General features: G+C 42.3%; 1 protein-coding gene across 1 annotated transcript in view; it reads right to left on the bottom strand.

Annotated features, from left to right (window-relative positions):
- The window catches only part of mtus1b (microtubule associated tumor suppressor 1b), a 61,636-nt gene extending 42,516 nt beyond the window's left edge, over positions 1–19,120 (bottom strand). Inside the window, exons 1-3 of the mRNA XM_061085672.1 lie at positions 18,820–19,120; positions 3,918–4,139; positions 1,392–1,610 (exon numbers count right to left, since the gene is read on the bottom strand). Coding sequence (XP_060941655.1) covers positions 1,392–1,610; positions 3,918–4,139; positions 18,820–19,120 — 742 coding nt within the window. The remainder of the gene's footprint in view (positions 1–1,391; positions 1,611–3,917; positions 4,140–18,819) is intronic.
- Between the last annotated feature and the right edge of the window lie 348 nt (positions 19,121–19,468).

The raw sequence follows: 19,468 nt of genomic DNA, 5'->3' as shown, positions 1-19,468 counted from the left end.
TCTTTACTCTGAGCGCAGCACAGTGAACAGGAAATAAATATTATCAGTGAAGAGGTGGTGTTTTTGGCCATTATGTTCTGGAATAAATAATTTTAAATGTCTTATCTGAATAGGAATGATCATTAAAGTTAAATCAATAAGCAATGAGACATCTTTTGAACAAGTATGACTATTATGACTACTGTCCTGCGTTTAACACAAAGTATGACTGCCTGTCTCATGACTTTCAGACATATATTGAACTCTGGAGAATCTCCACACTTTCTCTGTGTGTGTGAACGCAAATATCCAGGTGAGAGCCTCCGGATCGTCTGCAGACTGTCCATGCCTGGCCCCCTGATATAAAGTTGCACAAAGTCTGGAGAATCCGATGTGAGAACACAGCAGAGGATTCACAGCGGGCTAGTGTGTGTGTGTGTGTGTGTGTGTGGTGGTGTTGTTGGTGCTCCCAGTGAAAAAGCAGTGTCATACATGTAGTAGACACCGACGAAGATGTGTTAAGTTTGTGGTGCTGGGTGTCTGTGTGTCTCATGATCTCTGCCTGCTGCCCCGCCTGTTGCCTGAATAATGTGGAGGATTTGTTACTGTTGTGAACTGTGCAGAGAACTCTCTCTGGATTGTGCATGTGTAAAAAGCAAACTCCAGGTAAAGTCCGGACCCAATTCTTCTGACTTTATCTACAAGTCATATGTGAAACTGCTATACACCAGTAAGATGATAAGGTATCTCATGTCTACAATGGTACCAAAATGAAAACATGAGCTGGGGCATTAAATACAAATACTTATATACATTTACATAAAGTGTAAGCAACTGCTTTTAAATGCAGGATTTTAAGAAGTCACAGAAAAAGGTTCTTCACAGTTTTCACTGATATTTTCTGCAATTTATAACTGCATTCATTAAAATCATTACAAACGATTTTTATTGTTCAGCTGTTTATTCTTGGAGGGCTACAGTTGGAGCTTGATGTGTCTATTTTTTGTTAATTAAACTTTTCCTTTTGCCCACTGTTCCTTTAGCCTTTAACAACAAACAGCAGCCTTTTGGAATCAACAGGATGGCAGACAGTAAATTCATCTTAAAGGTTCATGTGGAAAACAAGAAACAGCATTTAGGTCACTGGTCCTACTCACATTTTCTCACTTAGACACTGAGTCTAACAATGAACATTAAATATAATCTGAATCTACAAACCATTAAAGACACACCACCAACTGTCAGAGCAGCCATCTAATGGTCACTGAAAATACACAGGTTGAACAGCTCTGTTAAGAGCGATCACTGCTGATTAACAGCCTGCTAATTAAATTGAAACTCACAAACACAATCAGCCTCTTAAATGCATGTCATCAATTTTTAGGTGTGAAGGAATGAGATTACACACTAACTTGTAGCCATGGTCCTTGACTGCAGAGACAGTGTTCTGCTCCTAATGACAGGAGCCTTTGGAGCAGCAGTGTTAGCACTGAAGACTGTGTCACTGGTAGTAAAGGTGCCTTGGGTTGCTGTTGCGCTGGAGCTTGGGGGCTTTTTAACACTCTGGCTGCCCATGGGACACATGCTTCTACTGGGCTGCTCATCTGGCCTTGTCCCTGTTGCTGGAGAAACTAAAAGATAGAAGATACATTGGAAGAGGTTAAAATGCTTTGTTTAGTTTGAAGAATGTAACTTTATAATGTGGGCATTGAAATAGTTGGCATTCTTACCTAACTGTTGTAAATCCTATTTATAATAATAAACATCTGATAAAAGTGGAATCACATCAAAGGACAGATTGTAACCGTGGACACACCTCATCATCCAAACCAGACATAACAATAGTTCCCCAAACATCACCAAATTATTGTTTAACCCTATCTGTAGTTTTTTATTAAATATGTCCTTACTTGTGTTTTGGGGTCAATGTTTCACTGATATGTGGAGGACATTTCACTCCAAAACATGCTAAATGTGATAGAAAGTGACTAGGAAGATGATTCTGATTCTGTAAGTAAAATGAAAGTGTTGCCTTACTGTGTGGAGGTGCACTACATCGACTCTGATACATCTAAATACAGAGCCTGAATATTACCATGTGAACTAGTAATCTCAAACGTAATCAGATTGCCATAACAACCTTGTGATGTGTGTGACTGTATGAGTGAGGAGTAGGAGACAACATGTGGAGCCATGTCCTCAACTCCAAGTTTTGACTACATCTTATTTTAGAGCAGTCGTCCTCAAACCTTTGCTGTCATGCCCCATTTAGGAGGAGGAATATTCTAAATGTATAATGTACTTTTTAAAAAAAGGAGAAAAATGTATTTAAATTTACAATCACTTTGTTACAAAGTTCAATCTCTAACTGAAAAAAACACAAGCAGACACTTGGCAAGAACGATGGCCAAGTCACTTTATGATAATTCAAGATTTATCACTGCATTAGTGGCTGCAAAGAGACTGTTTTGCACTGAACATCATTGCAAAAATGGGGTTGCAGGCTTGATAATGCCACTCTTAAGTCATGTTCAATTGAGCCTAGTATTCACTCAGTGTCTGTGCTGTAAACCTCAGCCTCAGGGTCGAGTCAGATGTCATCTCAATGAACTGGTCCTCTTCAGTAGAGCTGAAATCAGCAGGTGGAGCTGCATTGAATGGATCTCTCACCCAGTCCTACTGAGCAGTGTTGTTTGGAAAGTACTTTTCACAGAATCCTCCTAAGGGAAGAGATGTGGTTTTTAAGATGTGGAGTTACTGTAGTGGCTCCAATATCACTGGTTTCAGCAAACTTACTCAGATTCTCAAAGGTATCAGTATTTCCTTGATCAAGTTGCCTGCCCCACATCTCAAGCTTTCGGGTGAATGCACTGATCTTCTCAAACAGGTGTGGAAGGTGCTCGTCTCTGCCTTCAAGCTGAAGATTTAATTCATTCAGCTTTTCAAATACATTGCTGTGGTAGGCCAGTTTAATCAGAAATAGTTAATCAGTTTGCAAGTTAATGCATCCTCTTCTCCATCAAAAACACCCGAATTTCCTATCTGAGCTCCAAGATTTGCGACAAAACTTTACATCAGCAACTTTACAAGAGCCACTTCGCTTCGCTGTGAAACACTGCATTAAGAGCACAGAACAGCCATGCTTTTAGGGGTCTTGTTTTGATGAAATTTACCACGTTAACATCAGCCCAAACCTTGTTTAGTTCAGGGCTAAGCTGCTTTGACACTAGCGCTTCTCTTTGTATAACACTCTTGGTCCATTGCGCATTTGGCGAGACCCGCTTGACCAGTGCCTGCAACCCCCTCCCTTTCCCTGCATGGTCTGTGCTCCATCCGAGCAAAATCCTACACAGTTCTCCCACTTCTGTCCATCTTGGTTGGGTAATAGTCAAGAAGCTTAAAGAGGTCCGACGGCTGTGGCTCTACTTTGGTAATACTTTCAAAACAGCAAATCCTCACAGAGTGTCTCTGATATGACAAAGCAAATATAAGCAATAAATAAGCAGTCTTTATGCTATCAGTAGCCTCGTCCATTTGAAAGGCGTCATTGCAGAGGGGAATAACCTTCAGTTTTAAGGTTATGGTCTCATCAAGCATCGACACCATATCTAAAGTCTCTATGCTATTGCAGGTCAATAACATTTTGAGGATATGTTTTAGAGCTTTCCCTCCGTAATGTGATAATAATGTTATAGCACGTTGACGTTTTTTATTCATCCAATGGAAATTGGATGAATGCCTCTTAAATGTGGGCACACTTTTATCAGCTGATTGTATTTGGTATATGTGAGTCTCTGTGTGTGTGTGTGTGTGTGTGTGTGTGTGTGTGTGTGTGTGTGTGTGTGTGTGTGTGTACAATGGAGACAGAATCTTCACAAGCAGCGGGAAAGAGAGGGAAGTTAAGACCACACCAATGGGAACCACACCAAAGATCACACCTTTGCTTGTAGCTCCATTGTTTTCGTTGCTTCCCAGTGACAGAGAACTCAAGCTTGTGGGCAATCCCTTAACAGGTAGTTTTGACAATGTGGGTACAACAGGCCGTCCAGCCGACCCCACTGCTGGCTGATGATGGGCTGATGGTTTGAAGAAGGAGCTTGCTTGACTCCCTGCAGTCAACAAAGATGCTTGTTCTGCGGTGCTGCGAGGTTTGGGAATACCTGGAAATGAGAGTATATACAAAACAATAATTGTGTTATTTTTAAATTGAAGTATTTGATGTCACGCTCAATTAATAACAAACAGGTCAAATGGACTCCATTGGAAATAGAAGCTCTACTGTATAACCTATCAATCATATGTATAACTGAGTACACATATGACCACTGATAAAAACTTCAATTACCAGGGTGAAATCAGTTTCCAACAACGCTAAAAAAAAAAATCTTACAAAGTTGAACCTTTAACAGCATTTGACACTGTCCATAGGTCTTTATGTAAAAGAGGTGGTTAATCATGTGACATATTGTAGGCAGTTAGCACATACACACAGATACAGTAACCAAACCCTGCCCTGGAAAACTTCTCTCTCTTTGATCAGAGATTAAGTAACTCAAGTGAATTTTAGATGCAACATGTATACTGATAGTTTTTTGGCTAAGGGCCTTATACCTTCCCAGTCATTCAAACTCTCAATTTTAGTGATGGAGAAAATTACTTTTTGAACCACCGAAGCTATACGCAGCATAGGCATCCACCCATCCAATCATCACAGCAACAAAGGTTATTTTTTTAAAAACTAACTGATAGTAGGGTCAGGAACGTCAATTCCGTGACCATTCTCTGGCAAATATGTTTTGACGACTGATTTGACATCTATACAACATTTATAAAAAATTTAGCCCCCATGTCCCTCGCAAAAATGTCGGCATTTTTCGCTAGAGGGCCGAATCCAAAATGGCAGCCGGCACTATCTTGTAAAGGTTACTTTTTTACCAGAGCACCTAGAATAATGTATGAATACACTTTTTGGGGTAAATTGACCATAAGGATTGTGATTCTGACATAATTTTGCCATTTAGACATCATCTTGACCCCGAAATCGAAGATGGCCACCATCGGGTAGAGCGAAAACGTAATTTTTGATACACAAATTAACTTTTAACCAGAGCACCTAAAATAATGTATGAGGACACTTTTTGTGGTAAATTGACGAAAAAGATGGTGATTCTGACATCATTTTGACATTAAGACATCCTGTTGACCCCAAAATCCAAGATGGCCACCATCCGGGAGAGCAAAAATCTAAAGTGTTATACACAAATCAGCCCCCAGGTCTCCAGGAGATGGGTGATGTATGTTCTTTATACATTACTTATTATAGAAGGACAAAAACAAAGAATATCAGAAACAAGTTTTATTTAATAACTGTAACTTAAGAAAGGAAAGAAAAACACGAAGGACATGAAGGAGTCTCCTGAAAATCTTTGCTTTTGTAAGTCAATGATTAAACAACTTGTACCACTTTAGCATCTGTCAGAGCTCAGTGTCAGAAAATGAAACACTTGTTGTTCCGCGTTAATGCCAGCAGCACAGGTTGTCAGAGATCTGGATCGATGACTGTTTATAAGTGACGTCTACACTGTTGTGTTACACTTCACATCTCTACTTCCAAAAACCAAAAATGCTATCTAAAAATCTTACACTACGTTTTGTCCAGTGTAAACAGGCACAGGCAACGTAACGACAGTTGTTCATACTAGTAGTATACCATGATCTCTGTGGCTACTGGTTTTAAACCAGCTCAGACGCTGCCTTTTAAGCATGAGGATCAATCTGCTAACGGCTCACCTGTGCAGATTGATCCTCTATGGTGCAGGTGAAGGCGCTCTCCCAGCCCCCTCACCTCCACATACTGAGTTACTCTCAGGCTGTGGATAAAAAAAGAGCACGGGCCAGCTTCTTCGGTTAGACCTGGATCCCCTCTTATGTTCACTCCAACGACAGGACAACAGAACATTCACAACAAACGTGATACATCACCTCACTGACTGATCATATCACACCGCGTATCTAACTCATCACTTAGATCAGGTACACTTAGAGTGGACCATGTTTATTAGTGCCACGTCTCACTTAAAGAACATGATATGAGTATGTATGCAGTTATACTGTATATATTCTCTACAAACCAATCTGCCAAGGAAATCCCCAAGAAACCAAATCTCATTCCAAACTTCTCCCTTTGCTCAGACGAAATGTCCTCATTTCCAATGTAATAAAAACAAAACTCATACCAGAACCACAGAAAAAAAGTAAGTACAGAATACTGCAATCTGAAACCATAGCGCCGGGTTCACACCGGAAGCTGAAGCGCCGCACAGCGCCAAGGAAAGGCAGGCGCCTCCTATCCACCCCCCTGTTAAACCTTTGTGCGGTTCACACTGACTGCGATGCGCCTAGCGCCCTGCAACGATGGTTTTGGCGTCGAGTCTATTTTTTCAGCTCGCCGCGAGTGTATTGCGCCAGGAAACACACTTTTTTTTTATATATAAACGATCAAATATGCATCAACATACTTTGTATTCCCCTCCTGTTGTCCTGGAGTTTTAATTTTCCCAATTTTCCCAATCACATAATTAATTGTCCACCTCTGCCCATCTACTTAAGCCACACAGGCAGTCATAAAGATAAAAAGAGAGGGGGGGGGCTATGAAGACCATCATCATTTACGCCAAAACCAGTACTTTGAATGGGTTAAATACAACAACAAGCGGAGAAAACAGAATTGAGGGGTTACCGGCGTTGAGAAATGCGCGTCCGGTGTGAACAGCCTGGCGCCTGCGCGCTTGAGAATAGCGCTGCGCGGCGCTTCAGAGTCCGGTGTGCACCCGGCGTAAGAGTGGTAAAAAGGGGTCACTCAGAACAAGAGCCTCTATGGCATGCAAACAACCCATCCTGATCGAGTTACTGGTAGGTTACCAGAATGTGTCTCTACTGGTACTGCATGAGCAGTGTAAAGCTATCGGGTCCATTATGGCTGGACTCATGAGACACGTCCTGAGGGCCTTAGCAGCAGGAGCAGAAGTCTTTCCAGGGTCAGAAGGTCCTGTGTAAATGGTGAGTGAACAAGATAATGATGTGTACCTTGGAAAAGTGTTGATAAACTTTGGAGGTTGTTGGTTCACTGACACTCAAAATTAACCAATAAGGCTTTAGACCAGGGGTGTCCAAACTCCATCAAAAAATTGAAAAAAAATAAAAATAAAAAATAACACAAAAACAATTTTGGAAACTAACAATTTAGTAGCACTTAAATGTAACTTACTTATAACACTTTGTAGTTTTGCTTTATTTTTGAAGAAATTTCACTTTCTTGATTCTTGTTCTGGGTTTGTACTCTCGGGGTTGAATGCACTTATTAAGTCACTGGATAAAAGCGTCAGCTAAATTAAATGAAATGTAATGTAATGTAATGGACTATGGCCCACTATATTGCGCTTCTCAGTTTAGACACTAGGTGACGCCCAACTCAACCCTGACCTGCCAGCTGTCCCTCAGAACGCCACCAAGCCCCCCTGCCCTGAGCGACGCAATTGAGGCACACTGTCAACAGTCCGCTCCAGGGCAGGGGGGCGTGGCGGCGTGAGTGGCCAAGACCTTCGTATTTTTTTCTGTATGTGGCCCTCGGGATAAAAAGTTTGGACAACCCTGTTTTAGACAATCATAGTGAATTAATTTATACACAATTTCAGGAACATTGTAAGGTCCAGGATCAAGTTTCTTTTTCTGTGGCACTGGATCATCTAGATCTCCACACTAATAAGGTTAGAACTTCACATGTTTGTTTAACTGGCACTCTGGCTTTTTTAAAATACGGCTTTGAAATACCAGGTAGTACACGTGACAGGTGATATCGCAGCATCTGAATGTTAAGATTACATACAGATCCTTCCATCACAGTATCCTAGTCTTTGTTGCATCCAGACCCTGCCAAACACTAACCCTAACCCTGCACTCACTTTACACTTTAACAATAAACACCGACACTCATTACAGGTTATTAGAACCTGAACAGTTCTGATGTTTACTTTGTGTTTGTTTGATTCGGATTTATGAGACACATATTTAAACCCATTAAAAATGTGACATGAAAACACACACACATTGATTATTGGGAAGGGCCTACCTTAATATGTTTAAGAATGTACCAGGTTAGAGGTTTGTTTGCACAGTTTTGAGCTTTTGTTCTCTGAGATTTATTTCGTATACAGGCAAAAATACTGTTGGTGCAGTTGTCAGATAGTGGGAGTGATCAAGTGTGTGACACATTGAAGACCTTGATTGAAAGCAAGTGTGAAGGAGAACAACTTAAAAAAAGATAGAAACGCCGGTATAAATGGATGATAACAAGGGTTTTGCATGAATAAGAATACAGGTGTGCCCTTCGATTTTGGCTTGCCCTTCGGTGTGCATTGGGCAGAAAAGGTTAGAAAACCACTGAAATAGAGGATAAGGTGCTTCATAGTAAAGATTTTTCTTCAACAAATCTTCATTAATGTTGCATTAGTGTGCATTTTGCCAACCTCTACACTGTCAAGAACTCCATATCCTTTAACTTTGCTAACTATCTATATGGTAATTTTGGTTATAGTGATAAATTTAATTATTAATCAGAGTTCCAAATTTGTGGCTATCTTTTCCCTTCCTTTGAAGGGTGGTGTCCAGAGGTAAATATAATCAAATAAAGTCATTTTTTAAATATTAATAATTTAATATTAATATTCTATACTTTTTCTGATAACAAAATGTATTGAATGCCCAAAGGCACACCATTTAGTGGTCTCATGCTTAAGATATCATAGGCACAACATGTGATACTGGATACTATCATGAATTGAGATATCTCTTTACACTGTTAAATTATGAGAACTTGTCTTCCTTATGGGGATAAAAAACAAATGATTGTTTAGATATGTTTTAAGGTTAGGTTCAGGTCAATCTAAGGTTCAATGTAATAGCCACCATATATGACATATATCATTTCACATTGTTCAGTGTCATTTTCCGAACGTCACTTGTGTCATATTTAGTGTCTATGTTGGACAAGGATGTTTTAAATGACAATGAGGATATGGAGCCTGATCTCCAGCCTAGCAAGGAGGCCCCAGCAGCCCTGCTTGTCCCAACTACATCAGGACTGCTGCCATGGGTGGACGGGTTGTTACTGTGTTAATTCTGTCACCTTTAAGCCAGACATCATTTTGTGGGTGGACACTAAGGTTTTTGAAATGGCCTCTTCTACTGTGACCATGTGATCCTTTTGGAAGCAATGGCTGTCAGGTACAATCTCATATAGTTTAAAAAATAACACTGAGCCTGCTTGTAGTGGTTTTCCGGGCTGTGAGAAATCTGACATTGGTACTGTTCAAATCCTAATGTACTCTCTAGAACAATATTACAGTCTATTATTTTAGCATAAAGACTAAGTGCCCCCCAATGCATTGTTGCCTCTGCCTCCTTCTTTATGATTATATTTAACATGTGTATTTAAATAAAATACACATGAACATTAAATCCACATTACTTTCAGGAATTTCTGATGTACAAATAAAAAACAGTTTTCAAACAACTTTTTGTGACATTTGTCACTTTTTCAAAAAATAGTGCCATAACTTTGCTTAAATTCAACTTAATTGAAGTACTTTTGGTGACATTTATCACTACATTCTTCCATCAGTCTACTTTTTCAATAATAGAGAAAAAATTAATTAAATCATAATCACGTTGTTACTAGGATGATAAAGCTCAACCAAAAATAACACATGCATGTGACTGGGGTGTAATGTTTCTAAGTGTCTTCTTAATTTGTCGGGTCTCATAGAGTTTTCAGAAATAAAATACACACTGGTCTCTCCTCATTTCCTACCCCATTGACTGTGAACTTAAAAGCAAGACAGGCTTTATCGTACTTTCTTTTCAACTTGGTTTTTGAACACTGTATCTTGTTTGTCCCTGACCGGCTGCTTCACGTGAACGAGCTCTGATCTCCTGTGTGTGTCTCTGATTGAGTGAGTGGGGGCGGGGCGGGACCTAAGTGTGTGCGTTGTCCGTTCGCCAAAAAATATGCGCGACATGCACAACACTGTACAGGGAGCCACTGCTGAGGGACTGAAGCCGCGGGTTGCCGACCCCTGGCTACGGCGAAAGAGCGATTTGTTTACTGCTCCGCCGTTAAAGCGATGCGGACGTCAAAACATTAGTTCGGCTATAATATTAGTTCTGCCTCACATTTTGAGAATCACTGGTCTATCACATACTTCATTCCTCCTTTACCAATTTGTCCCTTAAGGTAGGACATGTGCATGAGTTATGTGTAAAGCTCATGTCCATGGGTTGAGCTGCGGGTTTCCATGGAGCTTGTTAAATGAAGCTCAGCGCAAGTTCAGTGAGGAAGACTTAAGCTGCACACGGTCAGCTGATCTACGGAGCTCTCAACCTGCAAAGTGATCAGCTGATCGTGGGCGTTTCTAAATGTCCAATCAAGTCTGGCGCGGGCTTTTCAGCCAATCATTCAGCACCTGGCAAACTTTAAAAATCCCTTCTGTTCTCTTCCGCAGTCAGGCGTCCTTCAGTGACGCGCATAACCCCTCCTCCACCCCAATCTCCTCCAGTCCCCAGTAGGATATTCATCGACCTCAACCGACTACATGCCTAATCTCACATCATGCTGGCAGAGATCATGGACCTTGATGACGGATCCCAAGACTGTCAGCGGATCGTGATTACGGCGGCACCCGATCACGGTGGGAGCTGATCACGGACTAAAAAGGCAACAACCTGCCGACAATATACCTACTAGTACTCGTGGCATCCATTGCACTTCTGTCCGTCCTGGAAGAGGGATCCCTCGCATGCGGCTCTTCCTGAGGTTTCTACGTTTTTCCTTTTTAAGAAGGTTTTGTAGTTTTTCCTTACTCTTGTGAGGGTTAAGGGCAGAGGATGTTACAATTGGCGAAGTCCAATAGGACAATTCTCACGGACATGGGCCATCCAAAACTATCGCTTGACTGATGAACCACCACCAGTGTCTAGACCCCGGGGGGGTGTTCCTGTTCGATGTCCTGCTCCGCCCCCTTCTAACCCTGACATCTCACAGGGGTCTAAATGCCACAGACCATAAACATTCATATCTTGTGTGTTTACAAAATAAATATTGTAAAGTAAAAACCAAGTCTCTCCTCATTGAAATGTGATTGCGCATCAATTTAAAGAAGTAAAAGAAAAAGAAAACCAAAGCTGAGTTACCGGTGTCCTCATATTCATTCAGGACAAAGGGTACGCCTTGACTGAATGATACTGTAACATACATGAAATACCATCAAATACAAATAGCACTTGAGCGGTCTACAAGCCTACAGAGAGGAGGTCAGAGTCCTGACATTTGGTGTCAGGACAACAACCTCCATCTCAACGTCAGCAAAACAAAAGAGCTGATCGTGGAATACAGGAAGAGAGAAGGCGTGGAACACCCCCCTCTCCATCAACGGGACTACGGTGGAGCTAGTCAGCAGCTTCAGGTTCCATCAGTGATGGCCTGACCTGGACCTACCACACAGACTCCATCAGGAAGATGGCCAGTAGGGATGAGTATTGATAAGATTTGAACGATTCCGATTCCATATCGATTCATGCTTATCGATTCTCTTATCGATTCTTTTTGGGCAAGGGGGGGAAAAAAGAGCACAAACGGGTTTATTTACGCCGAGCGACGACGCAGTTGCCGCCGAGCTACTGCGACGTTACTGCCGAACGAAGCCGCAGTAGCCGGCGAGCTACTGCGGGTTGCCGCTGTCGCGTGGCTACTGCCCATCACTGATAATGGGAGACCAATGCCGGAGCTAAAATGTATGCTTCAAACGACGGGACAGAAGATAACTCGATCGACTACGCACAATAAAGGCAAATTGCTTCACACAAGTTTGAGGAGCTTACCTTGTAAAGGTCACCGCAGTGCACTTTATGGAACGAAAAAGTTACATATGTCATGGGTCAGACACCTTAAAACTATAGGAATGAGGAAATGGATCTATGTATGTATTTGTTTATTATTTGTGTGATTGTTTATTATTTGTGTGATTATGTATATATGGGGTTTTTGTAAAGGAAATGTGTTAAATATGGGGAAGTGACGTCCCGATAAGGGGTGTTTTTTTTTGGAGCTGCGGGCTGGCGGTGCAGCCAGAGGTTCGAGGGACTGGATATCATTTACAACTTGCAAGGATTTTTCTCTGGAACGGGATTATTGCCTGGGAGTTTTGTAAGGGATTATATCGTGGACTGAACATTTTTCTGGGCACTGGAAGGGGGTGAGAAAGCGTGGACTTTGATTTGTTTGCGACACTCACCTCGCCACACATGCAGATATTTTGTTTTGGACGTTTGTTTGGGGATTATGTATGGACTTGGGGTGGGAAAATATTGATGTTCGAGTGTGTGTAAATAGCTTGTTTATGTTCATGGGTCCGCCAATGTTTGCGGACACAGGGGTATGTGGGGTTTGATTTGTGTTTTGTGTGAATACAGGATATTATAAGCAACCTGTTTGAGTGTTTTTCGTTTATAGATATATTTAGTTAATGTTTGGTAAGACCGATAACAAGGTTATCGGTCCAATTAGTGATTTTTCGTTTATGTTAACTTGTTCAGGCAGTGTGCAACGAACACAGCGGGCCGCGTCCGCCCGTGTCCTTAAAATTTAATGCGTAACTTTTCCCTGGGGTCTGATCAGGGCGATTTGTTACAACCTTGGATAGAGAGAGATGCAGCGCTATCGTTAGCTGCGCTGCTGCAAGCATCAAACACATGACACACCTGTAACTTCATTCCATGCGTGTTCAAATGCTTCATCATATTGGTGGTATTTCCTCCCTTCGACGAAATAGCCCTTTTGCACGAGTTGCAAGTGGCGTTGCTGTCATTTTGTCGTGTGAAATACAACCAGACTTTAGATCGCTTCTGCCTGGTTGACATGTTTGCTGCCGTCTGAATGAAAAAGTTTGCGCATGCGCAACGGCACAGGGAACCGTTAGCAGAATCGTTAAAGAATTTCGCTAACGAATCCAAGGAATTGGTTCACTGGGAACCGGTTCTAAACAAGAACCGGTTCTCGATTCCCATCCCTAATGGCCAGACAGCGGCTCTCCTTCCTCCGCAGGCTGCGGAGACTCAACATGGATGCCAGGAATCTCTGCAATTCTACAAGTGCACCATAGAGAGTATCCTGACTGGCCGCATCACCACCTGGTACGGCAGCTGCACCACCCTGAACCTTAAGGCTTTACAGAGGGTGGTGAAGTCTGCCCAGCACATCACCAGGATGGAGCTACCATCCATGGAGGACCTCTACACCCAGCAGTGTAGGAAGAAGACAAACCGGATTATTAAAGACCCCTATCACCCCAGCCATAAATTGTTCTGCCTGCTGCCGTCTGGCCGACGGTACCGCAGCATCCGGGCCCGCATCACCAGGCTCAAAGACAGTTTCATCCCCCAGGCCATAAGACTTTTCATCTCCTCCAATCTGCTAATCTATCATAATTCCACTAACTCGGCACCTTAGCATATTTGCACTATTGTATATTTGCACTATTGTTTTTTTTAGGTGTATATATATATATAGATATGTATATTTTATTTTAGATATTCTATTTTATCTTATTTTACTCGATATTTTGTCTGCTTGTAATATTCTGAGCATTGCTATATGAGAGCCTGTGACCCAAGCATTTCATTGCAAGCGACTTCCTTAATGTAATCGTTGTGCAAATGACAATAAACTCTTGAATCTTGAATCTTGAACCTTGGCAGTGACAGGACCCAAAATGACTTGGGACATGTGCCAGTTCCTGTCTTAGCCATGAAGACTAACTGGCACCCATTAAAACAGACAGTCCAACAAACATGTTAATAACTACACATCAAAGTTATCCTACTTCGCACTCATTTTGTCCGGTTAATTAAGAAAGATTGTGGACATTTGTCCAAATAAAAAAATTCATTCAAACTTTTCCGTACTTTAACTTACAAAAATGAGTCCTGTTTGGCAATGAGGAGAGGGAGGGAGTGGGGGGTGGGTAATAAAGACAGATACACAAACACAGGCACGTGCACAGACATTTTAGGGGGGCAGGTAAGCCCTACCTTTCATTTCAATAATTACGATTTTAAATTTAACAAAAGTAGTGAACTTGTCTAATTTGTAGAACAGTAAAACTGCCTTTCAATTCTCTGCCTGCCTGCCTGCCTGCCTGTCTGTCTGTCTGTCTGTCTGTCTGTCTGTCTGCCTGTATCTCTCTCCCTCTCTCTCTTCATTAAACATGACAAACGTCAGTAAACAACTGGACAAGGCTTTGAAATCACAGATTTCGTGAGTTTTTTGTTAGTTTATTTTTTAAGGAAACGTCGGACCAGTTGCGACGTAATGTTTTCAGCGGCGATGATGTTGTGGTTAATTTCTCACCAAACAACGTCGGGGATTGCACAAACACCGCCGTTACCTGTGTCTGATTCTGCGGTCAGAGAAGGAGTGGCTGCAGCCGTTTGACGATTGAGACTCATCATGCAGGAGCCCTCCTCCTGCATGAGGAGGAGGGGGAGGAGGGAAGGCCCTGCGGGGGCTTGTGAGTACCGCGGAGCACGTCGGGGCGAAATTCTCACAATAACTCAAATAAATGCCTCGTCAGATATCAAAACACATTTCGGGGGAATTGATGACAGAGAGAGTAATTTTTATTCTTAAATATTGATGAATGAAGAGAAAATTTGGCTCCAGCAGAAGGGGCACTTTTCCCATCCAGGGCAAAAGGGCAGGTGCTTGAGCACCACTAGGGGTCTATCTGTGCACGTGCCTGCACAAACACACACACACACACACACACACACCATTGTAATACAATCTTTGTGGGTACTGGCAAATAAAATAACGCATTACTAACTATGTTAACCATGACCTTACCTAAACCTAATTCGGTCCCTAACCCTTATCAAAGTCCCATACATCATAGAGTCTTTTAAACCTGTGAGGTCCAATATTTTTCTACAAAGTGGTTGGAGTCAATGGTTGGACTCCATTGGTATAGTGGGCTCTTGGTTTTTGGACCCCACAAATGTAGTAAATCAAACCCACACACAGTGTTCCTGGTGTTGAATGTAGATCAGTAATAAAACGTGTACTATGACTGAAGCCAACAGGAAACATCTGGCTTGATTTGGCTTTGGTTCTGACATGCCAGAGGAGAAATCAGATGCATTCAGTTAAAGAAAAAACTTAGGTAAGAGTTGGCTTACTGTAGATCTTCCTCGTGCTTACGATTGACACACAAAAACACACATGTAATGTCACGAATTCGCCCTCCTATTAATATTTTCACTTGTCTTATTTTTACATACTAATCCCTGTGTCGTTTCAGAGTATCTGCCTGCCAGTTTCCTTTGCCCTCTGCCAGATCGTTAGTGTTACTTACCTTACCTCCCAGCGTTACCCTCCTTTCTCATCGCCTGCCTGATCCCCTTTGTGACTTACCTGTTTGTTCCCTGGACCTCTCTTTCGCCTACTCCTTGTCGGATATTGTTTGCTTCGGACTGACCACATGGCTCCTGACCTCGGCTCTGTTTCCTGGATCTCCCTTTCGCCTACTCCTTGTTGGATTTGTTTGCATTGGACTGACTGCCTGGTATCTGACCCCTGCTCCGTAAATAAACCAAGAACTTTGGTTATTCCTTATATCCTCCTGCTTCTGTGTCGTGCATTTGGATTAACGCATGCCATTTCTGCCAGCCCTGACATGTAATATGTACAAAATCATCTGATAACACCAATCTGGGTATGCTAGTGACTCTATGCCTTTGTAATTGCTCTAAACTAATTCTGACTTAAAAAGTCTGAACTAAAATCTGAGTCCAAACAATCTGCATCTAGACAACTGAAAAATTGACATCTTCTCTTCTGCAACGATGATTACCAATTCACTTTCCTCTAGGTATTACTTTATAACAGATGGAGATTATAAATGCTTTTCAGCAAACAACTACACCACTTCACTGTGTTTCTCTGAGTCCCCTACAGGCACATGAAAGTACGGACAGGACATGATTCTGCTTTCAACTGCATGACTCTAGAAAACTATAGTAACTGACAGTAGGAAGCTAAGTTATCCCTGTGATATGTCTGAGTTGACTTTAAATTGCACGGACATGAGGGGGAAATGATTGCTGTTTGAAGAAACTGACAGGGAATGGTCAGTAGTAATGTCAGGTATTTAAGGACATGGCCTTTCACATGCCAAGCATGAACCCTTTGGTTGCTTTCATGACTGACATGACAGATTTCCCCCTTATGTTCGTGCACTGTAAAGTCATCTCAGACATATCAGGGGATAACTGAGCTTCCTACTGAAATAAGATTTATTTTAGTCTTATATAACACTGAAAGATCAGTTATTCTGTCATGTCTTCAGAAGGAGCCACTGATTTGTTACATTAGGAGTCTGTAAGAGTTTACAGTGGGTACGGAAAGTATTCAGACCCCTTTCAATTTTTCACTCTTTGTTTCATTACAGCCATTTGCTAAAATCAAAAAAGTTCATTTTATTTCTCATTAATGTACACTCAGCACCCCATCTTGACAGAAAAAAACAGAAATGTAGAAATTTTTGCAAATTTATTTAAATAGAAAAACTGAAATATCACATGGTCATAAGTATTCAGACCCTTTGCTCAGTATTGAGTAGAAGCACCCTTTTGAGCTAGTACAGCCATGAGTCTTCTTGGGAATGATGCAACAAGTTTTTCATACCTGGATTTGGGGATCCTCTGCCATTCTTCCTTGCAGTTCCTCTCCAGTTCCGTCAGGTTGGATGGTGAACGTTGGTGGACAGCCATTTTCAGGTCTCTCCAGAGATGCTCAATTGGATTTAGGTCAGGGCTCTGGCTGGGCCAGTCAAGAATGGTCACAGAGTTGTTCCGAAGCCACTCCTTTGCTATTTTAGCTGTGTGCTTAGGGTCATTGCCTTGTTGGAAGGTGATCCTTCGGCCCAGTCTGAGGTCCAGAGCACTCTGGAAGAGGTTTTCTCCCAGCATATCTCTGTACTTGGCCGAATTCATCTTTCCTTCAATTGCAACCAGTCGTCCTTTCCCTGCAGCTGAAAAACACCCCCATAGCATGATGCTGCCACCACGATGTTTCACTGTTGGGATTGTATTGGGCAGGTGATGAGCAGTGCCTGGTTTTCTCCACACATACTGCTTAGAATTAACGCCAAAAAATTAAATCTTGATCTCATCAGACTAGGGAATCTTATTTCTCATAATCTGGGAGTCCTTCATGTGTTTTTTTGCAAACTCTATGCAGGCTTTCATATGTCTTGCACTGAGGAGAGGCTTCCGTCGGGCCACTCTGCCATAAAGCCCCGACTGGTGGAGGGCTGCAGTGATAGTTGACTTTGTGGAACTTTCTCCCATGTCCCTACTGCATCTCTGGAGCTCAGGCACAGTGATCTTTGGGTTCTTCTTTACCTCTCTCGCCAAGGCTCTTCTCCCATGATTGCTCAGTTTGGCTGGACGGCCAGGTCTAGGAAGAGTTCTGGTCGTCCCAAACTTCTTCCATTTAAGGATTATGGAGGCCACTGTGCTCTTAGGAACCTCGAGTGCTGCAGAAATTCTTTTGTAACCTTGGCCAGATCTGTGCCTTGCCACATTTCTGTCTCTGAGCTCCTTGGGCAGTTCCTTCGACCTCATGATTCTCATTTGCTCTGACATGCACTGTGAGCTGTAAGGTCTTATATAGACAGGTGTGTGCCTTTCCTAATCAAGTCCAATCAGTTTAATTAAACACAGCTGGATTCCAATGAAAGAGTAGAACCATCTCAAGGAGGATGAGAAGAAATGGACAGCATGTGAGTTAAATATGAGTGTCACAGCAAAGGGTCTGAATACTTATGACCATGTGATATTTCAGTTTTTCTTTTTTAATAAATTTGCAAAAATTTCTACATTTCTGTTTTTTCTGTCAAGATGGGGTGCTGAGTGTACATTAATGAGAAATAAAATGAACTTTTTTGATTTTAGCAAATAACATTGCAAAAATCAAATATTCACTTGGACTCAAGGATGAACTGATATAATTTTGGTAGTCGAAGTTCAAAAGGTCAAGGTCACAGTGACCATACGTTTTTGTGAAGGCGCTATAACAGGACTGCCTGTGGGGAATACTAATACATCTGGCACTATTCACTTGAACTCACGGGTGACCTGATGATAAAATTTGTGATTTGTGAATATGGGCTATGCAAATCAAATTTGTATTGATTGATTGATTGATTGATTGATTGATTGATTGATTGACTGATGGATGCATGGATAAATGGTCAGATGGAAGAATGGATCGCACACACATACACACACACACACACCCATAAGGACTTCAGTCAGACCGGCCGTGGCCTCTTCCATGTAGAGGTAAACATCATGCTCTATGGAGATCTCGCCACCAGCAAGTCCCTGCTGCTGCAGTACGTCATCTGTACTTTCTGAACTGTTCCTCTCTTACGCAACATTACAGCTGATGCACACTTAACATAAAGAGTCTGTGACAAAGTGTGGACAGTGCGGTCAACTCGCAGCGGCGCGGTGTCAGGCCACTCATTTCCTGTGTTTTTATTCCAAGACACACACACACACATGCATGCATGCATGCACCGACAGACAGACAGACAGACACATGCACACACAGGTAGTAAAGATGCACAGTCCATCTGCCGCGTGCTGTTGTGTATTTACTTCAGCTTTTTTTAAGTAAAGTTTTAAAATTTCTACATACAGACAGAAAACATGTTAACTTACCCTGGCTCTGACTTTGGGTCTGCCTCACTTTTGTTGGAGATCCACCCCCACTGCTATGTTGAGCTTCATCTAACATAGAGCCGTCAATCTGGGTGCTCCCCAGTCCTGGAGGTCCAGCCCCTGAGCCTGGAGGTAGAGCTGGTCCAGAGGCCTTATCCAGCCTAGGGCCTTTCCCCTGCATCCTGGCATTGGGCACCAGTTTGGAAGAGACTTTCTGTAAAAAAAGCTGATGTTTAGTGACAGTGTCCCAGGCGAGGGGTCCCAGCTTGGAGCTGCGCACCGAGACCATGGTGTTAGCCATTCTTAGCCCAGACTCAGAAATGTGAACGGAGGGAAGGACGAAAGGCAGGGAGGGAGCAGAGGGGAGGAGTGACTGAGAGAGTGTGAGTTAAGACAGAGGGGGAGGAAAATAGAGAGAGAAAAGGAAAGAGGGAAAAGGAAAAGCTGGAGTATGTGCTACAACCACCAGAGAGGTAAAAAAAAAGTTAGTTGCTATTGTGTTTTACATTCCCCCTGAGAGTCCTTTCTCTGAACAAGATACATTTTTCTCTCTCCCTGGGCCTCAGCCAACCCCATTCCTACTCCCCTCTGTAAACACCAGCACACATGGAGTGAGTTTGTGGATGAGGGTCTGGCATCTTTCCCAATC

This window comes from Limanda limanda, chromosome 2 (genome assembly GCF_963576545.1).
Source record: "Limanda limanda chromosome 2, fLimLim1.1, whole genome shotgun sequence".
In the NCBI taxonomy this organism is placed as follows: domain Eukaryota; kingdom Metazoa; phylum Chordata; class Actinopteri; order Pleuronectiformes; family Pleuronectidae; genus Limanda; species Limanda limanda.
The sequence above is the reverse complement of the archived record's forward strand: the minus strand, read 5'-3'. Positions and strand labels throughout refer to the sequence as shown.